General features: G+C 43.7%; 2 protein-coding genes across 2 annotated transcripts in view; one reads left to right on the top strand and one right to left on the bottom strand.

Moving 5' to 3' along the window:
• The window catches only part of qars1 (glutaminyl-tRNA synthetase 1), a 41604-nt gene extending 40601 nt beyond the window's left edge, over positions 1 to 1003 (top strand). Inside the window, exons 22-23 of the mRNA XM_079897704.1 lie at positions 527 to 652; positions 739 to 1003. Of these exons, the coding sequence (XP_079753830.1) occupies positions 527 to 652; positions 739 to 789 (177 nt within the window). The 3' untranslated portion in view covers positions 790 to 1003. The remainder of the gene's footprint in view (positions 1 to 526; positions 653 to 738) is intronic.
• LOC307174049 (uncharacterized protein) lies at positions 219 to 10136 on the bottom strand. Its single transcript, XM_079897705.1, has 9 exons — positions 9983 to 10136; positions 8790 to 9002; positions 8383 to 8501; positions 7951 to 8220; positions 7362 to 7405; positions 6547 to 6618; positions 6377 to 6439; positions 3888 to 3926; positions 219 to 2671 (listed from the first exon to the last, which is right to left on the bottom strand). Exons 1-9 carry the CDS (start codon positions 10049 to 10051, stop codon positions 2238 to 2240), a joined length of 1323 nt encoding a protein of 440 aa, XP_079753831.1. The 5' UTR covers positions 10052 to 10136; the 3' UTR covers positions 219 to 2237.
• Between the last annotated feature and the right edge of the window lie 8193 nt (positions 10137 to 18329).

Here is an 18329-nt window from a genome sequence, read left to right as displayed (position 1 = left end):
ATTAACCAAGAAAAGCTAATCCAAGGAAAACAATGGCATCAGAAAAATAATGCAATCAAACAAACTTTACTGAACAAGAGATCTCTTTTGAAGCAAACAGCAAAGAAAACCTGCACACATCAGCTGTGGAATCTACTAAGCCCCTAAGGGACATGGTGAAATCAGTGCATTAAACTCCAGACTTGACCAAGTCTAGGAATATTTAAAACAATGACAGAGAAAGTAAGTTTCTGTCGATCTGGTTTAAAAGGTTACTTTAGTCCAGGACTAGGCTTAATCTCTGTCCAGGAAACCGCCCCTAAATGATTACCTAACCACCACTAATGATTTTGTGCAATATGCAATAATATAGACATTTTGGTTACAATTATTAAGTAACTTTTTGGAAAAGAATTGGTTGCTTATAATTATGCATAATTTACAGTTATTACAATAGTAAGTACATGTAATGTAACAAGGATGCTAAAGTGTTACTGACATTTCTCATTTTTAAAATATTAATAAAAAATGTTTTGGTCATTCCTAGAATTCCTTAACAGTGATTGAAAGTGCCTTAGTGGATCGTTCCGTGGGCAAGGCCAAAGTGTTTGATAAATTTCAGTTTGAAAGAGTGGGTTATTTTTCTGTGGACCCTGATAGCACATCTGAAAAGGTATTTCCAGAAACATTAAATTGTCAAAAAGATTAACATACAGTAGAGGAAAACACTTGTCTCATCTGTCACCTCTTCCTCCCCAGCTGGTGTTCAACAGAACCGTTACACTCAAGGAGGACCCAGGGAAGATATGATTGGGCTACAAGAAAGAAGTTGTTCTTTGACATCAACCATGCATCACAAAGCAGTTTTCAATATAAAACCAATTCAAATAATCTGGGGAATTCAGTGTATCCTAATATTCTATCCATACTATGAAAAGGGTTTTTTACTCTCAGGTGCCAAGATATTTTGTACAACCTATTCATTCTGCTGTGGTTTGTCATCTATGAATTAAACAAATTCATGAAAGATTTTGACTCGTGAATACATGTAAATGTGTTTGATGCAAATGCAAATGGGATTAATCGCACAAATCCCATAAACCCCGTAGTTGTCAATTAATAGAAAAATGACTTTTTGGGATAGTTTCTAATGGTAAATGCATTTCCATTTGAAATAACCTTTCTTGGAAAATCAAGCTTTCCAGTGGACAACCAACAAATCCATTTAATTTTGCATGGGTGAATTGTAACAATATCCTTAGACACAATAACAGATTAGGGTTGGTGCATTTCTAATTCATAAAATGTTAAAGGTTCCCAAGATGGTATCCTACCTTAAGTGAATTTTCATAATATTCCTTTGTTGTGATGACATTTATGGCAGCAATGCAATATAAAATATTTTAATCACAGATATATTGGTATTAATCGTGATCTTACAGGTTTATTATTGAGTACTTTACAAAGGCAAGTATTTGTAGTGCCTTCCAGGGAAAATAACATTGTCTATAAAGCACAACTATGCTAATATACCATACCATTCATGGGACTGAAAAGCCATGAATTTACAAATAATTGACAAGGTATATTTTGTCCAAAAAAAAAAAAATCATTTAGAAATGGCAAAACGATGCATAATATTTTTTTGTCCATGTGCATAAAGAGTAAGATTTGACCATTTGTCATGTTTTGTAAATAATGAAACCACATTAAGATGGCCACCACAGACAGCTTGTTGCGGTACTGGATCTGAATAAAACTTAGGTGGTGTATACACAACAGTAAAGATCATTGCAAAAAAAAAGAAATCAAGAAGTTGCATTGGTCTGGAAAATGAAGGTATAAGGAACAAATTTTCTCTTCATATAAGGTTGTTAACCTAAAAGGTAATCGTAACATTAGGTTTCTGGATTAAAAATATGGCAGTCATTATAAGTGAACATGAAACGGCTTTAGCAGCCCAATTTACTTCCATAATGTGACACAGCAGAGTTAAACATTCAATGAGAAAAAAAAAAAGTAGGGTGGAACTTGATTTTATCCATAGTGAATTACCTGCATGGTGAAAAGTGTTTCATATCCACACATCAGAACAAAGTAAGTTGTTACATTGTAATTAAATATACAAAAACAAACATTTCCTCTTCTAGAACATGCACTGTTGAATTGTGCACAAGAAGACCAGGAATATAAAGTAGATGATTTCATGATGTTCACTGTAAAGCCCAGCTTCTTAAGGCTTATTAATGTAATATACTCTAGACAGTAGTTGGATCTACACACACACCAAAAGCTGGTGGTGGTGTGTTGGGGACTGTCTTCTCAAGGTTGTTATTTTCCTGCAAACAGAATGTGAGAGTTTGGGGAGTGTTGTTGGATTTGCTGTTGCAGTATGGGTGCTCTCTTCTTGAGCTCTTTCGGGGTCTGCCAACAGCTCTACGTCCAGCCAGAGCCCCTTTCCTCCGTGGACCTGCAGCTGGTTGTACACTGATCTGATTGATTGTCTGAGTGGCCTTACCAAAACAAAAAAGTGATGACTGCAGAGCACTGTCAGTCTTTATTTGAAAGAAATTGGACACAAACGCTCTTATAGGTGGTGTAAAACTTGCATCCTCGTTTAGCTTCTTTTTTAGCATCCCAAAAATCTCCTCGAGCTGTCCATCCAAAGACCCAACGACCTCTTCAGCTCCGCCTTAATAGATACAATGATAATGACTGTGTTGTCTGTTAACAGGATTAGTCTTATTAAAGAGATAGTTCACCCTAGCCTGACTAACGTCAGACCTCTTTCTCATTGAGATGTGGTCTGGGAACCACATGTTCATTTTCTCGTATTTGAGGCGTGGTTTACGAATGCCCAGAGCCGTTTATTGGGCGCTACGAATGTCTATCAAATGCGCCTGCACGTAGCTCATAGCCAATCGTTTCAATTATACCAGATGACGTATGTAGAGCGACAGAAATTCAACGAGGAAGAAGACAAAATAAACTTGCGTTCTAAACTACTTAGAACACTATCTAAGGCTGCATCGAAAGGTAACTTCGTGTCTGATGCCATGTTGGATCCATAGATATAAACAAACTGCTCCGGTGTGTCGCATAGACGTCGTCATCGTCTTGCTGCTCCCTCCCCGTTCTGTGATTGGTTCCCTTTTTGAGGGGAAAATCTGGTCCATGGTGTCCAGGCTGCCTAGGGGCAGTCATGGCCTAGTGGTTAGGGAGTTGGACTGGTAACCCAAAGGTTGCTGGTTCGATTCCAGAACTGGTGGGAAATGACTGAGGTGCCCTTGAGCAAGGCACCTAACCCCTAATCGCTCCCCGGGCGCCACACAAAGGCTGCCCGCTGCTCTGGGTGTGTATCCACGTTTGCAGTGTGTGTGTGTTAACTACTCACTACTCTGCTCCTAATGTGTGTGCATTAACTTGGATGGGTTAAATGCAGAGGTCAAATTCCAAGTATGGTTTACTATGCTTGGCCGTCACTTTCACTTTCACTTTCACTAGCAGCGTGAATAAAATCGCACTGCGCGCAAGGCAGCATGAGGAAACCCAGGCTAAGTTCACTCCCCCAAATTTTTTTTTATCTTATGTCATCCCAAACCTGTATGAGTTTCGTTCTTCTGTTGAACAGAAAAGAAAATATTTTGAAGAATGTTAGTAACCAGACAGTTGTCAGTAACCATTAACTTACATAGTATTTTTTTCCTACTATGGAAGTCAATGGCTGCCGTAACCATCAACTGTCTGGTTACTAACATTCTTCAAGTTCAAAATATCGTCTTTTGTGTTCAACAGAAAAAAAGAAACTCATACTGGCTTGGAACAACCTGAGGGTGAGTAAATGATGACAGACTTTTTGGGTGAACTATCCCTTTAATGTAAAATGCTTTAAGAAAAAAAATACGTACTTGGGCCTGGCTCATTGTCTTCTGTAAAATCTTCTCCTTCTAAATAGAAGACATACAAATAAACAAAACATCTGCTTCCATATTAAATCTTAATCTCAGAAAACATCGAGACACAGCTCACATAAAGAGTCGAAACAAATAAGTAAATTTTGACCTCCACATTCTCATTCGCATCCATATCCACATTTCTAATTCATAATTTCTGTGTTTCTTTGCCAGTGTATCACACTTGCCTGTTAGTCTTGTCAGTCGATCTAGTCTATTAGTCCATTTTTTTCTGTCTTGCTCACGAAATTGTCCTCTGCTCAGTTAGATCTGTGGTTGCCTGTCTCCAGAGCACAGCGGTCTCGGACTGCCCATCCTGATGCTGAGCATTACATCCCTGGCTCTGGAGATTAGATTGGTTCAGCTCACCCTTCTGGCCTGTGTCTGACCTGTGCTTGCCCTTGACTCTGTTTTAGGTTTGTCCCCGTTATTCCCGTTTAATCTCCATTTCTGCCCTGGTCACCGGTCTGACTTCCCCTCTTGCTTACAATTTGGATTTGATAACTGATCGGACTGCTGGTTGGACTCTCGCTTGGCTGACCAGTCTTTGTCTGGCTACAGTGAGGAAAATAAGTATTTGAACACCCTGCTATTTTGCAAGTTCTCCCACTTGGAAATCATGGAGGGGTCTGAAATTGCCATCGTAGGTGCATGTCCACTGTGAGAGACATAATCTAAAAAAAAAAATCCAGTATTTATTTGTATGATACAGCTGCAAATAAGTATTTGAACACCTGTCTATCAGCTAGAATTCTGACCCTCTAAGATCTGTTAGTCTGCCTTTAAAATGTCCACCTCCACTCCATTTATTATCCTAAATTAGATGCACCTGTTTGAGGTCGTTAGCTGCATAAAGACACCTGTCCACCCCATACAATCAGTAAGAATCCAACTACTAACATGGCCAAGACCAAAGAGCTGTCCAAAGACACTAGAGACAAAATTGTACACCTCCACAAGGCTGAAAAGGGCTACAGGGAAATTGCCAAGCAGCTTAGTGAAAAAAGGTCCACTGTTGGAGCAATCATTAGAAAATGGAAGAAGCTAAACATGACTGTCAATCTCCCTCGGACTGGGGCTCCATGCAAGATCTCACCTCGTGGGGTCTCAATGATCCTAAGAAAGGTGAGAAATCAGCCCAGAACTACACGGGAGGAGCTGGTCAATGACCTGAAAAGAGCTGGGACCACCGTTTCCAAGGTTACTGTTGGTAATACACTAAGACGTCATGGTTTGAAATCATGCATGGTACGGAAGGTTCCCCTGTTTAAACCAGCACATGTCAAGGTCCGTCTTAAGTTTGCCAATGACCATTTGGATGATCCAGAGGAGTCATGGGAGAAAGTAATGTGGTCAGATGAGACCAAAATAGAACTTTTTGGTCATAATTCCACTAAACGTGTTTGGAGGAAGAAGAATGATGAGTACCATCCCAAGAACACCATCCCTACTGTGAAGCATGGGGGTGGTAGCATCATGCTTTGGGGGTGTTTTTCTGCACATGGGACAGGGCGACTGCACTGTATTAAAGAGAGGATGACCGGGGCCATGTATTGCGAGATTTTGGGGAACAACCTCCTTCCCTCAGTTAGAGCATTGAAGATGGGTCGAGGCTGGGTCTTCCAACATGACAATGACCCGAAGCACACAGCCAGGATAACCAAGGAGTGGCTCTGTAAGAAGCATATCAAGGTTCTGGCATGGCCTAGCCAGTCTCCAGACCTAAACCCAATAGAGAATCTTTGGAGGGAGCTCAAACTCCGTGTTTCTCAGCGACAGCCCAGAAACCTGACTGATCTAGAGAAGATCTGTGTGGAGGAGTGGGCCAAAATCCCTCCTGCAGTGTGTGCAAACCTGGTGAAAAACTACAGGAAACGTTTGACCTCTGTAATTGCAAACAAAGGCTACTGTACCAAATATTAACATTGATTTTCTCAGGTGTTCAAATACTTATTTGCAGCTGTATCATACAAATAAATAGTTAAAAAATCATACATTGTGATTTCTGGATTTTTTTTTTTAGATTATGTCTCTCACAGTGGACATGCACCTACGATGACTATTTCAGACCCCTCCATGATTTCCAAGTGGGAGAACTTGCAAAATAGCAGGGTGTTCAAATACTTATTTTCCTCACTGTATTTAGAATTGGCCTAGAGTAAGGAGGCTCACTGTTTTTTTTTTAGTTTGAACTTTCTCAGTAAAGTTGACTATACATCTGTCTGCTCTTGGGTCCTTTCTTCCAGAAAACCTGACAAAAATGAACTTTTTGCTACACTTGCCATTGGCGGGTGAGAAAAAGTACTGATCATAAACATTACATTTATGTTATTTAGCATTACATGATGGATAGATTGACACATGAATTTTTGCATTGCTGACCTGTTTCATATCTAAACATGTGAACTGAGTCAAACAACGTGACAAAAGATGAGTTGCTTCACCTGTGGTGATGACTGGTAGAGTAGTAACAGACACCCCATCTTCAATGCACGTAGTGTGTCCATCTGTTTTAGAGAAAGGGCAAAATGTTGTTAAATCATTTCTATAATATCTCTTTGTAGACAACTATTAATGATATAGTCTTGTTTAATTTCAACAGGGACATAGTCACCTGTCACTGTTGTCGTCTCCCATGACTGTTCCACTTCTAATGGTTTAAAAAGCTCTTCTGAAATGTCCTTCTCTGAATAGACATCCATATTTCACAAGAAAAATGCTGGGATTAAACAACGCTATTAACAAATATTCTGCAATTGCATGTAATTTATTATCATTTGATTTGACTAAAAGGACTTAAATGTTGAATATATTTGTAGCACTTTTCAAATGAAAGTATCCATCCTATTTATACACATATTGTAATAAATTACCATGCTATATTGTGAATGCAGTCACTACTAAAGGCTTTTGTTACCAAACACAAGAGTATATTCACAATATATCCTTATACCTTGTTGCTTGATTGTAACGTTACCTCCTTGTATCCAGTACTGTCTTTGTTTATTTCCTATTTATCACTTTTAAATAAAACCCCGCGACTGTGCTGTATTTTAGCACAGATGGATTTGCATCTGGCACTGCAACTATTTGTTTTATAATTTTGAATATTAATCAAATACAGTAGTCAACATTTGAAGTGGATCAAAAAAGTTCCTCAAAGTTGTCCTAAGACAAGAACGGATATTGATCAAAATTCATGTATAACTTTGATGAAAGGTTTTGATTCACTTCAAATATTGACTACTGTATATATATTACGCACACAAACACATATCAAAACTGCCAGATTAATCTAAAAAACTCTTCTGTCCACTCTAACATCTTACACCTGTGTGACCCACTTCATGGCCACAATAAACTGACTATCTCCGCTGCACTGCTCAAAACTGTTTTCTAGACACTGCAGGTTTGCCAGAATCATCTTACCTGCAGGTTCAGCATATGACTTTTGATAAAGCTTGTAGTATAATCTGTAGTGAAATATAATAAAAAGTAGGGCTCAGTATTCAGTAGTAACAACATGTATATTAACATAAAACAGAATTAATTCACTTCTGCAATTAACGTGTTTTCAATTTGTGGGGCATAAATGTCAAAGTGGTGTTAAAAAAAAGTTTTATAAAAACATTTTCAAAGAAAAAGTAATATATTGAAAACTTTAGTCCACTAAATTCAGGTCAGTGTGGTGTGACCAACATGAACGAAGCCATTAAAAAGGGAAATTGTATCACAGGGAGGATACCTGTAGGCTGTCATGACTGTGTCAAGGTCAATAAGTATCTGTTAGTTAAGTTTGTCAAATTTTAAAATCTTATAGAAACATCACAATATTTAGGATAAAAAAAAAAATAAAAAAAAAACATGAATGCAAATATTGTTTTGAACTAGAGATATTTTTATAATGAAAATTCTTTGTTGTTACTGACTCATAAACAGCTTCACTACATTATCATTACATAACACATTTTAAATATAGATTTTACTATAGTTTATCAAACACCCTTGAATGACAGACCTGTAGCAGAACTGAAGGTCCGGGCAAATGGATCGATCTGCAATAGCGTAAATGTAGTTATCACCTTCCTCTTCCTGCAGGTTGTATTTAATGCTTTTGAGTGCAGATGAAGGAGAGTGACCAGTTCTGTAGAGCTGATGTAGCTTTTCAATGGTGTCATTAGACACATCTCTCCACCTCATGACCTCAGCAGTGTTCAGTCTATGATTATGTTCGTTCCTCAAGTTCACATGAAGGAAATAGCCCTCTTCTATGTGCGGGTCTCCTGATCTGTGGAAGGATAGATTAGATAAGATAGGATTTTGTTTTAACACAGAGTTTCAAAATAGATTGTATGACCTATTGAAAATTCAATTTCTAATGACCAAATGTTTGGGTGTTAAAATTTTTGTGGTTTTGTAGTGCATCACCTTAGTCTTATTTTTATCTCACCTGGACTTTCTTTCATGCATATGTCTCTTGAGAATTAGAAACATGGTAGCAGGGCAGTTGGTATTTTTGGATGTCTTGGATGATGAACTGTATGTTTTGTGTTGGCATCTCAGATCCACCTGGTAAATACAAAATACAGTACTTAAGCAGTTTTGAGAGAATGGCCTTACGTTTAATGTTTAAAAAGAATATGGAATCAGGTGGGGTTTTTTTTGTTTTGTTTTTTCAAATCTTCTTTGCTTTTAATCCTGTAACCATTATTACATCATCGTTAATCATTTTAGAGAATGTTATTACTCTGATGAATTGCATAATAAGAACAGGAACATCTTAAGAAAGTATACAGACTCAATTGTGATATCAGGTTGCCTTTAAAGCTCTGTCACACACAGACAGGATGTTCCTACTCTGTATTTGTTGTAGCGTCCAGAATCAGGGTATGTCCTGGATTTCCTCCATGTTAAAGCTGAGGTCTTTTGGAAGTCCTCCAGCCACTTTTGGACCTCCTCCTTTGTAGTCAGCTGCAATTTAAGACACGCTCGAAAGTTTTCAACATCCCCAGACATTTCCAGCAGTTCATGACGACACAGCAGATGACTGTACCCTGGTGGCAAGATTTTCTGCAATACAATGTTTCAGGTAATAAAACACACTGAATTAATTTCACAATAACATGTCCAGGTCAAGATTCTATTGCTCTGTCACCTTCAATTGTAATTGCATTGTGAAATATTCATGCCAATTAAACACATTTAATGCCTAAGATTTAATAACTGTAATTTACTTTTGAAGGGTTTTGTGTGTGTGTGTGTGTGTGTGTGTGTCATTTTTATTGTTCTTAATGAAGATTCCAATTGGATTATCATTACTATAATAACATGTTTTTGAAGAAATATTGCAGTACAACGAATTTGTGTTTGAATCAGCATAACTTATATGCAGTACAGCAAATACTTCCATCACATATACTTTACAATGTATTATGTGTATGTTTTATGGAGGTTTTTTTTTTCTTCACATTAATGATAATTTGATGGAAAATGCTCTTACAATCACTTAATGAAATCAATGCCAAAAAATATTATTTCCATGAAAAAAAGTATTTGGTATAGTAACTTTAGCTTTATTAACTATTGTGTTTTGGCAGCAAGATTTATAGCATTATAAAATGCGTCACATTTCGACTATGGCAGCAGTGGTGATTGGTTCTTCGTGTGTTTTTAGACCTTTAGACGTTTATTTTTCATAACATATTTCGGTTTGTAAAAAATAAAAATAAAAATTGCACTGAAGAAAAAAAAAACAATTGCACTGAAGAGCCACATGGTTTTACCAAAAGGTAATGACAACGGTTATTATACAATGGTATAACTGTTCTATAACTATGATAAAGATTCATAATAGTAAGCAAAACTTTCTTTCATTAAAACCCTACTTTAATAGGCTAAAGAGCTATATAATGTTAATGTAGTGTTAACGATAAAGGTAAATATATATAAATCGAGTCAGCTGTGCTAACGTTAGCCAGCTAGCTCACATAAACTCAGGCTTTTCTCTTTAATGGTAAAACAGCTGCTGTATAACATAAATAACACCAAACCTCCACGTGATCTGTGTCCTCTGCTGCTTTATCTTCTCCAATACAATGCTGACACTTTAACAGTGTCATTTTGAGCAGTTGAGCACAGCCAAAGAGCTAAACTTCGTGATCGGGTTTATAGGTAACCGTCTTCCGGAAAACTCTCGCGACTGTCGCGAGAAATGGGCTTATCTCTCGCGTACGCGCTCTCTCTCTCTCTCTCTCTCTCTTTCTCTCTCTCTCTCTCTCTCTCTCTCTCTCTCTCTCTTGTATTGCCAAATCATTAAAACAACATAGAAAATTATTTAGTACATGTGAACATTTCGTAAAGCCTATGTAGAGAAAATAATAATAATAATAATAATAAAACTAAATAAAAATAGACAATAGGCTATTATATTAAACACATGGCTAGATATATCAAATAATAATAACAACTAATAATAAATAAAACAGATTATAATACAGGAGTCATGAAACAACTACTGAACTTTGAATATACTTTATTTTATTTTATTTTTCTGACTTTGATAATTCTTTTACCGAATTCCAAATGTAGAGTTTCAATCAGATGTTTTTCTCAATTTAAGAAATCAAATTTTATAGGAGGACCCCACACTTCACTGCCATATAAAACAATTGGTTAAATTATTGATTTGAAAAGTTGGGGCCAGATTTGGTTGTCAGTTTTAATTGATCTCTTTGAGTTCTCTCTAGAGAGGTTCTCTCGTACTGCGTAATATCTTACGCTATGGGGAAAATCTCTTTTCCGCGAGATATTGAAGCCAAAAAATTATCCTTAATTTTGTATTAATGTAAAACGCGTTGCAGCAGCATGCAGACATAGGCAAGACGGCTCGCGTGCCTATTGGCTGCTCTGCGGCAACTGCACCAGCCTATCGAGAGAGGCCCTCATGACGTCAGATCCAATGAGGGCGCGTCACGTCCCGCCAAAACGGACGTGGCCAGGGCCTATAAATATAGCTCGACGGGCTGGATAATCAGATTTTTCATCTCTTCAGCGAAGCTCACGCATCGCTGGATCCAGAGAGAAAGAAGCCGTGCCGTCTGAGAAAGCTCTTCAGCGGGACGAAGCCACTGCACCTGAAGCTGCTGGCCGTGCCGCCTTCAGTCGCCGTCCCTGCTGCGCTATCCGGCGTTATATCCTTTTCTCTGCTAACTGTGTTTTGTGTGTGTGTGTTCGCCGCCGCGACACACACTCTCATTGCCTAAAAGAGCCGGGCGTCTTTTCAAGATGCCCTTTCCTGCCTGGGTGAGGATCACGCAGCTCTCGCGCTCGTTGACGGAGGCTGCCCTCGCTGCGAGCTACTGCTTATGGCGACTCTGAGGACTCGCCTGGCATCCTTCTCTGAGACTGCACCTCCGCCCGCCGAGGGACCGCGCCGTAAAAGCACTGTGCTCAACGAGTCCCGGAACTTCCCCCAACCTGCAAAAGCTCGCCGGTGCGCCCCGCCTGCTTCGCTAGAGTCTCTTCCTGATGGACAGCGGCCGCCGTCTGCTGCTGCTTCCGTCGTGGATATCGACCAAGAAGCCGCGTCTGTGGGGGATGATACCTGCTCTATCCTGGCATCGGGGGATGGATCTGGGGAGCTCTGTGGATCTCGCGCCCTCTGCTCGCGAGCCGTCTGCAAAGAGCCAGCAAAACGGGGCTAGTTTTTCTTTACAGGGCTCGCGCACATAAAATCGACCCATGTCGATTGTGCATTAAATGTAGTAAATGTGCCCACGACCCAGTGCCCACAAACACTACATTCTGCATGTCTCACGGTTTCTGTAAAACGAAACCAGCACACATTCAATCTGCCCAGGCAGACATATTCAGACTGCACTGTATTCAGTGCAGTAAATGTGCCCGATGTCCCGCGCCCACATTCACTCACAGACATGACAAGCCCCACGGGGCTCGCCCCGCCCTCCCCCTCTCGGCTGACCGCCGCAGAGGAGTCGAGCACGAGCAGACTGCCCGCTGTGATCAGCGCGCCCCCCCCCGCCTCGAATGTCGCAAGCACGGCGTTCATGTTGCAGCAGACTGGTCGCCATGCGACCAGAGCTCACATTTCATTCAACCCCTAGCCATTCGTGCAGATGCATGGGCAGTGCTTCCCGGGGTTTTCAGAGTGGGTGCTAAACATTGTAAAGAGAGGCTATTCACTACAGTTCAGTCTACGCCCCCGCCGTTGTGTGGCGCGCGTCGAAACTACGGTAAAGAAAGAAGTAGTACACCTACTTTGAGCCGAAAACAACGAAACTGTTGAGCAAAGGGGCCATAGAGCTTTTATCTCAAGCTCAGAGCGGAGGGGGGCTGTACAGCAGATATTTTCTGGTACTGAAAAAAGGCAGGGGTCTCAGACCCATACTAGATCTAAGACAGCTGAACAAAGCGCTTGCTAAACGCCAGTTCAGAATGCTCACAACCAGAAAAATCCTCACGCAGATTCGCCGAGGGGACTGGTTTATGTCAATAGATCTGAAGGACGCGTATTTCCAAATACAAATAGCGTCACGTCACAGGCGGTTTTTGAGATTCACCTTCGAGGGCCAGGCATATCAGTACACAGTCCTGCCGTTCGGCTTGTCCCTGGCACCCCGTACATTTACGATGTGCATGGACGCGGCGCTCGCACCCCTGAAACTCTGGGGCATGCGAGTGTTGAACTACTTGGACGATTGGCTGATTCTAGCTCAATCACACTCAGAGCTCATGGAGCACAGGATCATTTTACTCGAACCCCTCGAGAATCTGGGTCTCAGAGTCAATTGGTCTCCCAGTCAGAAAATATCTTTTCTGGGTACAGAGCTGGACTCGCTGTCTATAACAGCGCAGCTATCGCCACAGCGTGCACTGAATATTCAGCGCATGACGGAATCCTTCCGCTGCGGCGCTATTGTCCCGCTCAGGAAATTTCAGAGAACGCTGGGTCTCATGGCCTCAGCATCGTCAGTACTTCAGCTGGGTCTGCTTCGCATGCGCCCACTGCAGTTCTGGCTGAAAGCTCGAGTACCGAGCCGAGCGCGGACCTCCGGTCTGCTTCGTCTCAAGGCCGGTCAGAAATGCATCTCAGCTCTGAATCCTTGGAAAGCAACCGACTGGTACCAATCAGGTGTAAGCCTGGGGACTTCCTCGAGTGTGAAGGTGGTGTCTACGGATGCCTCCACCTCGGGATGGGGAGTGCTGCTCGAGGGCAGACTGTTCTTTGGCCAGTGGTCAGAACGGGAGAAGCTTCTGCATGTAAACTGCCTGGAAATGCTGGCGGTAGACAACGCATTAACGCATTTTTGGTCCTCAGATAAGAGGACACCACGTCTTGGTCCGTTCGGACAACATGTCAGTGGTGGCTTATATAAATCTCCAGGGAGGTATCAGGTCCCGAAACCTTTACAGGCTGACGGAACGCCTCCTGGTATGGGCTCAGTACGACCTGCGCTCGCTGAGAGCAGCGCACGTGCCAGGCCTTCTAAATATAGGACCAGACAGACTGTCCAGAAACAATGTTCCGGCAGGGGAATGGTCTCTACACCCACTGACAGTCCAGCTGCTGTGGAAGACATTCGGCAGAGTGGAGGTAGACCTGTTTGCGTCTCAAGAAAACACTCACTGTCCGGAGTTTTTCTCCAAGAGCAGGGACGCATGATCTAACAGCGATCATGCAACCCTTTGGGCAGTGTGTAAGACCCACAATATTCATCAGACTAGGCCGAGTTTTCGCCCTGGCTGTATGGTACTCTATCATTATAATTGCTCCGTATAGGATGCTGTTTATTACAGGAATGATGCTATTGTAGCCTCTCTTCCTGGACTCTCTGCGAGTCCTTGATGATTTTGCACTGTATGAGCCCCGGGCACCTGCCCACCTGCCCTTGGTGTTGGATCTCAGCACGCACGGCGTTTTACACTGTGTTCCCCATAGCGTAGTGTCTTTTTGAATTTGTAAATTCATTCATGGAAAAACTGTTTTAGCTTGTGTGCTCCACAACAAATCAGAAATTAGTTCAAGATTATTAAAGATCTTCATGCACAAAACAATGCACTGGAACAATATACAAATATGGTTCTTCAAAACCATATGATGCTTGCAAATCAAATGGTCTGAAAAAGGGAAGATCCTCTACTCTTGACAAACCAGAAATATTCTGTTCTCCTGTACAGTAAGCATGAAGATGCTCGACAAAACCAACAGTTTCGAAGTCTTTAGTCACCAAAACGTTCTGGTCATCTATAAGAACAATTTCAGCTATTTTACTGAAAATAACTTTTTGCACTTTTCCATTTTAGTGCAAACCAGTAGGTCATGATGATACTCAGTTCCAGAATCCCTTAACCATGAAGCTACTGTGATCTTATTATACAAAAAATGTGGATACCTTTCAAGAATAGTGTCATGGTATTGCGAATCCTCAACATACAGAGTTCTCTTACGAGAGTACTCTCGTGTTGCGTAAGTTTAGCTTACGCTATGGGAAAACTCCTTTTCTCGAGAATACTGAAGCAAGAAAATTATCCTTAATTTTCCAAAATCTAAAACGCATTTGCTGCAGCAGGCAGACCTAGGCGAGACGGCTCATGCGCCTATTGGCTGCTCTTCAGCAACTGCTGCAACCTATCAGTGCATCTTGGCATGACTCCAACGCCTATGGGAAGCCTTCCCGCGCTACGTCATGACCCGCCAAAATGGGTGTGGCTACAAGCCTATAAATACCCACCGCTGATGTTGCATGATGATTTCGTCTCCTTCAGCGAGTGACTTCACATCGCTGAACCTCCGGAAAGAAGCGGCGCAGTCTGTGACGGTCATGCATGGTTAGGTGTTTAACTGTGTGGTGTTGGGCAGTTTACAGTCTCCTTTTGTCCCTGAAGGTATCAGTGCCCGTAATCCAGATTGGCAGCACCTGCGCTAGAGCCAGATTGGGAACACCTGCGCTAGACGCTGTGGAAAGGATAAATACTCCGGCTCTTTGGATTTCGCGCTCTCTCTGATTCGGTTCCACTCCTGCTAGCAGCAGCACCACACCTTTGTTTAGTTATATTTTGTTTTGTTACCGCTTCTCAACACCAAAACGTCACTCTAGTCAAACATAAGTGATGTTTCAAAGGGAAAGGAATTTTTTTTTTTTTTTTTTTTTTTTTTAAGAGGTTAAGTGTTCACGGAATAGATTGGTTTTCAGCTGTCTTTTGAATGTTGTCCACTATCTGCGTTCCGGATGATAGTGGGGAGAGCGTTCCACCAGCATGGAACTGTGAATGAGAATGTTCTGGAAAGTGATTTTGTGGCTTTCTGTGATGGAACCACGAGGCGTCGCTCATTGACCGATCATAGGCGTCTGGTAGGGATGTAGACTCGTAGGAGTGAGTGAAAGTAGGAGGGAGCTGAGCCTGTGACAGATCTGTAAGCAAGCGTCAATGCCTTGAACTTGATGCGAGCAGTGAGAGGTAGCCAGTGCAGAGAGATGAACAGTGGAGTGACGTGTGCCCTCTTGGGCTCGTTGAAGACAAGGCGAGCTGCAGCATTCTGGATCAACCATTCTGGACTAACACACTCTATAAAAAGCGCCGCTCTCAAAGGCCACCAGAACCTTCGGTGAAGGAGAACTCGCCGGCGGCATCTCCGCGAACCTCCTTCTCGGAGTCCCCCGTCTCTTTCCTCGATGGCCAGCGCCCCGCTGCGGTCGAGACAACAGAGCGGGATGCTATGGAGGATGACAGCTGCTCTCTCCTGGCATCCGGGAGCGAGGAATGGTCGGACTCTATCCCTGACCCCACCCCGTCGACACAGGAGTCTAGCGTGAGGGCCTCGGTCGACGCTGAGCTTCTCCGCCTTCTCTCGAAGGCCGTCGAGGACCTCGGCCTTGACTGGACCACGCCCCAGGAGCCTGCGCCCAACAGATTGGATGGCTGCTTTCTCTCAGGACGCCGCTCTGCACCTGTTTCTAGGCCCACTCCCTTCCTCCCCGAGCTTCACGACGAGCTCTCCAAATCATGGGGAGCCCCGTACTCGGCCAGGCTGAGATCCTCTGTCTCTTCCACGCTCTCTGCGGTCGACAGCGCGAAGGACAAGGGTTATCTCTCTGTTCCTCCGGTTGAGGAAGCAGTGGCAGCGCACTTGTGTCCGCCCTCCGCTGGATGGCGCGCCAAGTCAATTCTGCCCACCAAAGCCTGCCGGACCACGTCAGTCTTGATCGGCCGCGCCTACGCTGCCGCCGGTCAGGCCGCATCTGCACTGCATGCCATGGCTGTTTTGCAGATCCACCAGGCCAACCTCCTCCGCTCTCTGGACGAGGCTGGACCAACTAAGGAGTGTGTGACGGATTTGAGGAGTGCGACGGACTTGGTACTCAGAGCTACTAAAGCCGCCCCCCAGGCCATCGGCCGCAACATGGCTTCTCTCACCGTCACGGAGCGTCACCTGTGGCTCACCTTGTCCGACATGTCAGAGTCCGACCGCGCCACCTTCCTGGACGCTCCTATCTCTCCGACGGGTCTCTTCGGTCCCTCTGTAAAGGCTTCGCGGAGCGTTATTCGGAGGTGCAGAAAACGTCTCAGGCCATGAGACACTTTCTGCCGCGGCGTTCCAGTTCTGCAGCAGGCCGTGCTAAGAAGCAGCCGCCCACTCGAAGAACGGCCCCCCACCGCCTCCGCCTCCCACTCAGCAACAGCACCAGGCCCGGGATTCACGCCAGCGCTCGCGCTCGTCGAGCCGTCACAGACCGCCGCCTGCCCGGGGACCCAGACCTAGGCTCGCGCCCAGCTTTGAGCCTCCCAAGTCTTCCTAGCCCTCCTAGGAAAGCGCTGACGGTCAAGTCGCGCTGTGGCCGGACCGCCGTCGAAATCAGCACGAACCGCTCTCGCAGTTCTCGACTCGAAGAGTGTACTTAGCAGTCAACGAGCCGGTTCCAAAACTCGCTCGCCTGCACACAAACACCGTTTTTACGGCGACCCACATAAATCTCAAAAAGAGCATTATGTCTGGTCATATTCCAGCTCAGGCCGAAGGTGTTTTGAATGTAGCAAAGGTGCCCGCTGCCCAGTGCCCACCCACGCACATAAACACTACCCTCTCTGTGTGTCACACTCATCCAGGGTCGAATACAATAAAGCTGGCTCAGGCCACTCGACCACTAAGTGTAGGAAGTAAGTGCCCACTGCCCAGTGTTCACCCCTACACACAAGCACTACCCATACAGTGTCTCACACCACCACAGGGTTCATATCAGTCAAACCGGCTCACGCCGTTCATGTTTTAAGTGTAGGAAATGTGCCCGCTGTACAGCGGTCACCCCTGCCCCTGAAAACGACTGTATCTGCGCTACGCACACACATACCGCCTCAGCGTATGAACCCAGCATGAGCTGGCAGTGTTTCAAGTGCAGATCACGTGTCTGCTTTTCAGCGCACACACTTTGTGAAAAACTCTCTGCGCCTTGCGCTGCGAGCTCACATTGCTGTGTCTGTAATGCAGCATCTCCCTGTTCTTACGACCGGAGTGCTAGCTACAGAGCCACCACACAAAACACTGTCTGTCCCATTCAAAATAAACATGATGAACGAACCGTCCTCGAACGTGAGCGAACGGAACCCAGACTTCATTCTACCCCTGTCAATTCACGTGAAAGCATGGGAATTGATACCAGGGGTTTTAGAATGGGTGCTAAAGACGGTGAAACAGGGCTACTCGCTGCAATTCACTCTCAGACCACCGCGCTTCACAGCACGAGTTGAAACGTCGGTGAATCAAAAAGTAGCACACCTACTTCGCGCCGAGATAGCGAATTTGCTGAGAAAAGGGGCAGTGGAACGCGTTCCTTTAGCCCAGAGCGAGTCAGGGTTTTACAGCCGTTATTTCTTAGTACCAAAGAAAGACGGCGGACTCCGCCCTATATTAGATCTCAGACGCCTGAACAAAGCGCTGATGATACGCTCGTTCAAAATGATCACGACCAGACAAATCCTCGCTCGAATCCGACCAGGGGACCTTGTTTATATCAGTGGATCTGAAAGATCCAAATAGCAGCCTGTCACAGGCCATTCTTGAGATTCGCCTTCGAGGGCCAGGCTTATCAGTACACCGTCCTTCCCTTCGGCCTGTCTTTAGCACCTCGTACATTTACGAAGTGCATGGACACGGCACTCGCGCCCCTCAGACGGGCGTGAGAGTCCTGAATTATCTGGACGACTGGCTAATATTAGCCCAGTCGAAGGAGGAACTGGTGACACACAAGACGTTACTGTTGGCCCATCTGGATCAGCTGGGCCTCAGAGTCAACTGGGCCAAGAGCATTCTATCCCCCAGTCAGGAAATATTCTTTCTGGGGATAGATTTGGACTCCAGGTCTATGATAGCACGCCTAACGC

The sequence above is a fragment of the Squalius cephalus genome (assembly GCF_949319135.1).
Source record: "Squalius cephalus genome assembly, chromosome: 16".
Lineage (NCBI taxonomy): Eukaryota > Metazoa > Chordata > Actinopteri > Cypriniformes > Leuciscidae > Squalius > Squalius cephalus.
The sequence above is the reverse complement of the archived record's forward strand: the minus strand, read 5'-3'. Positions and strand labels throughout refer to the sequence as shown.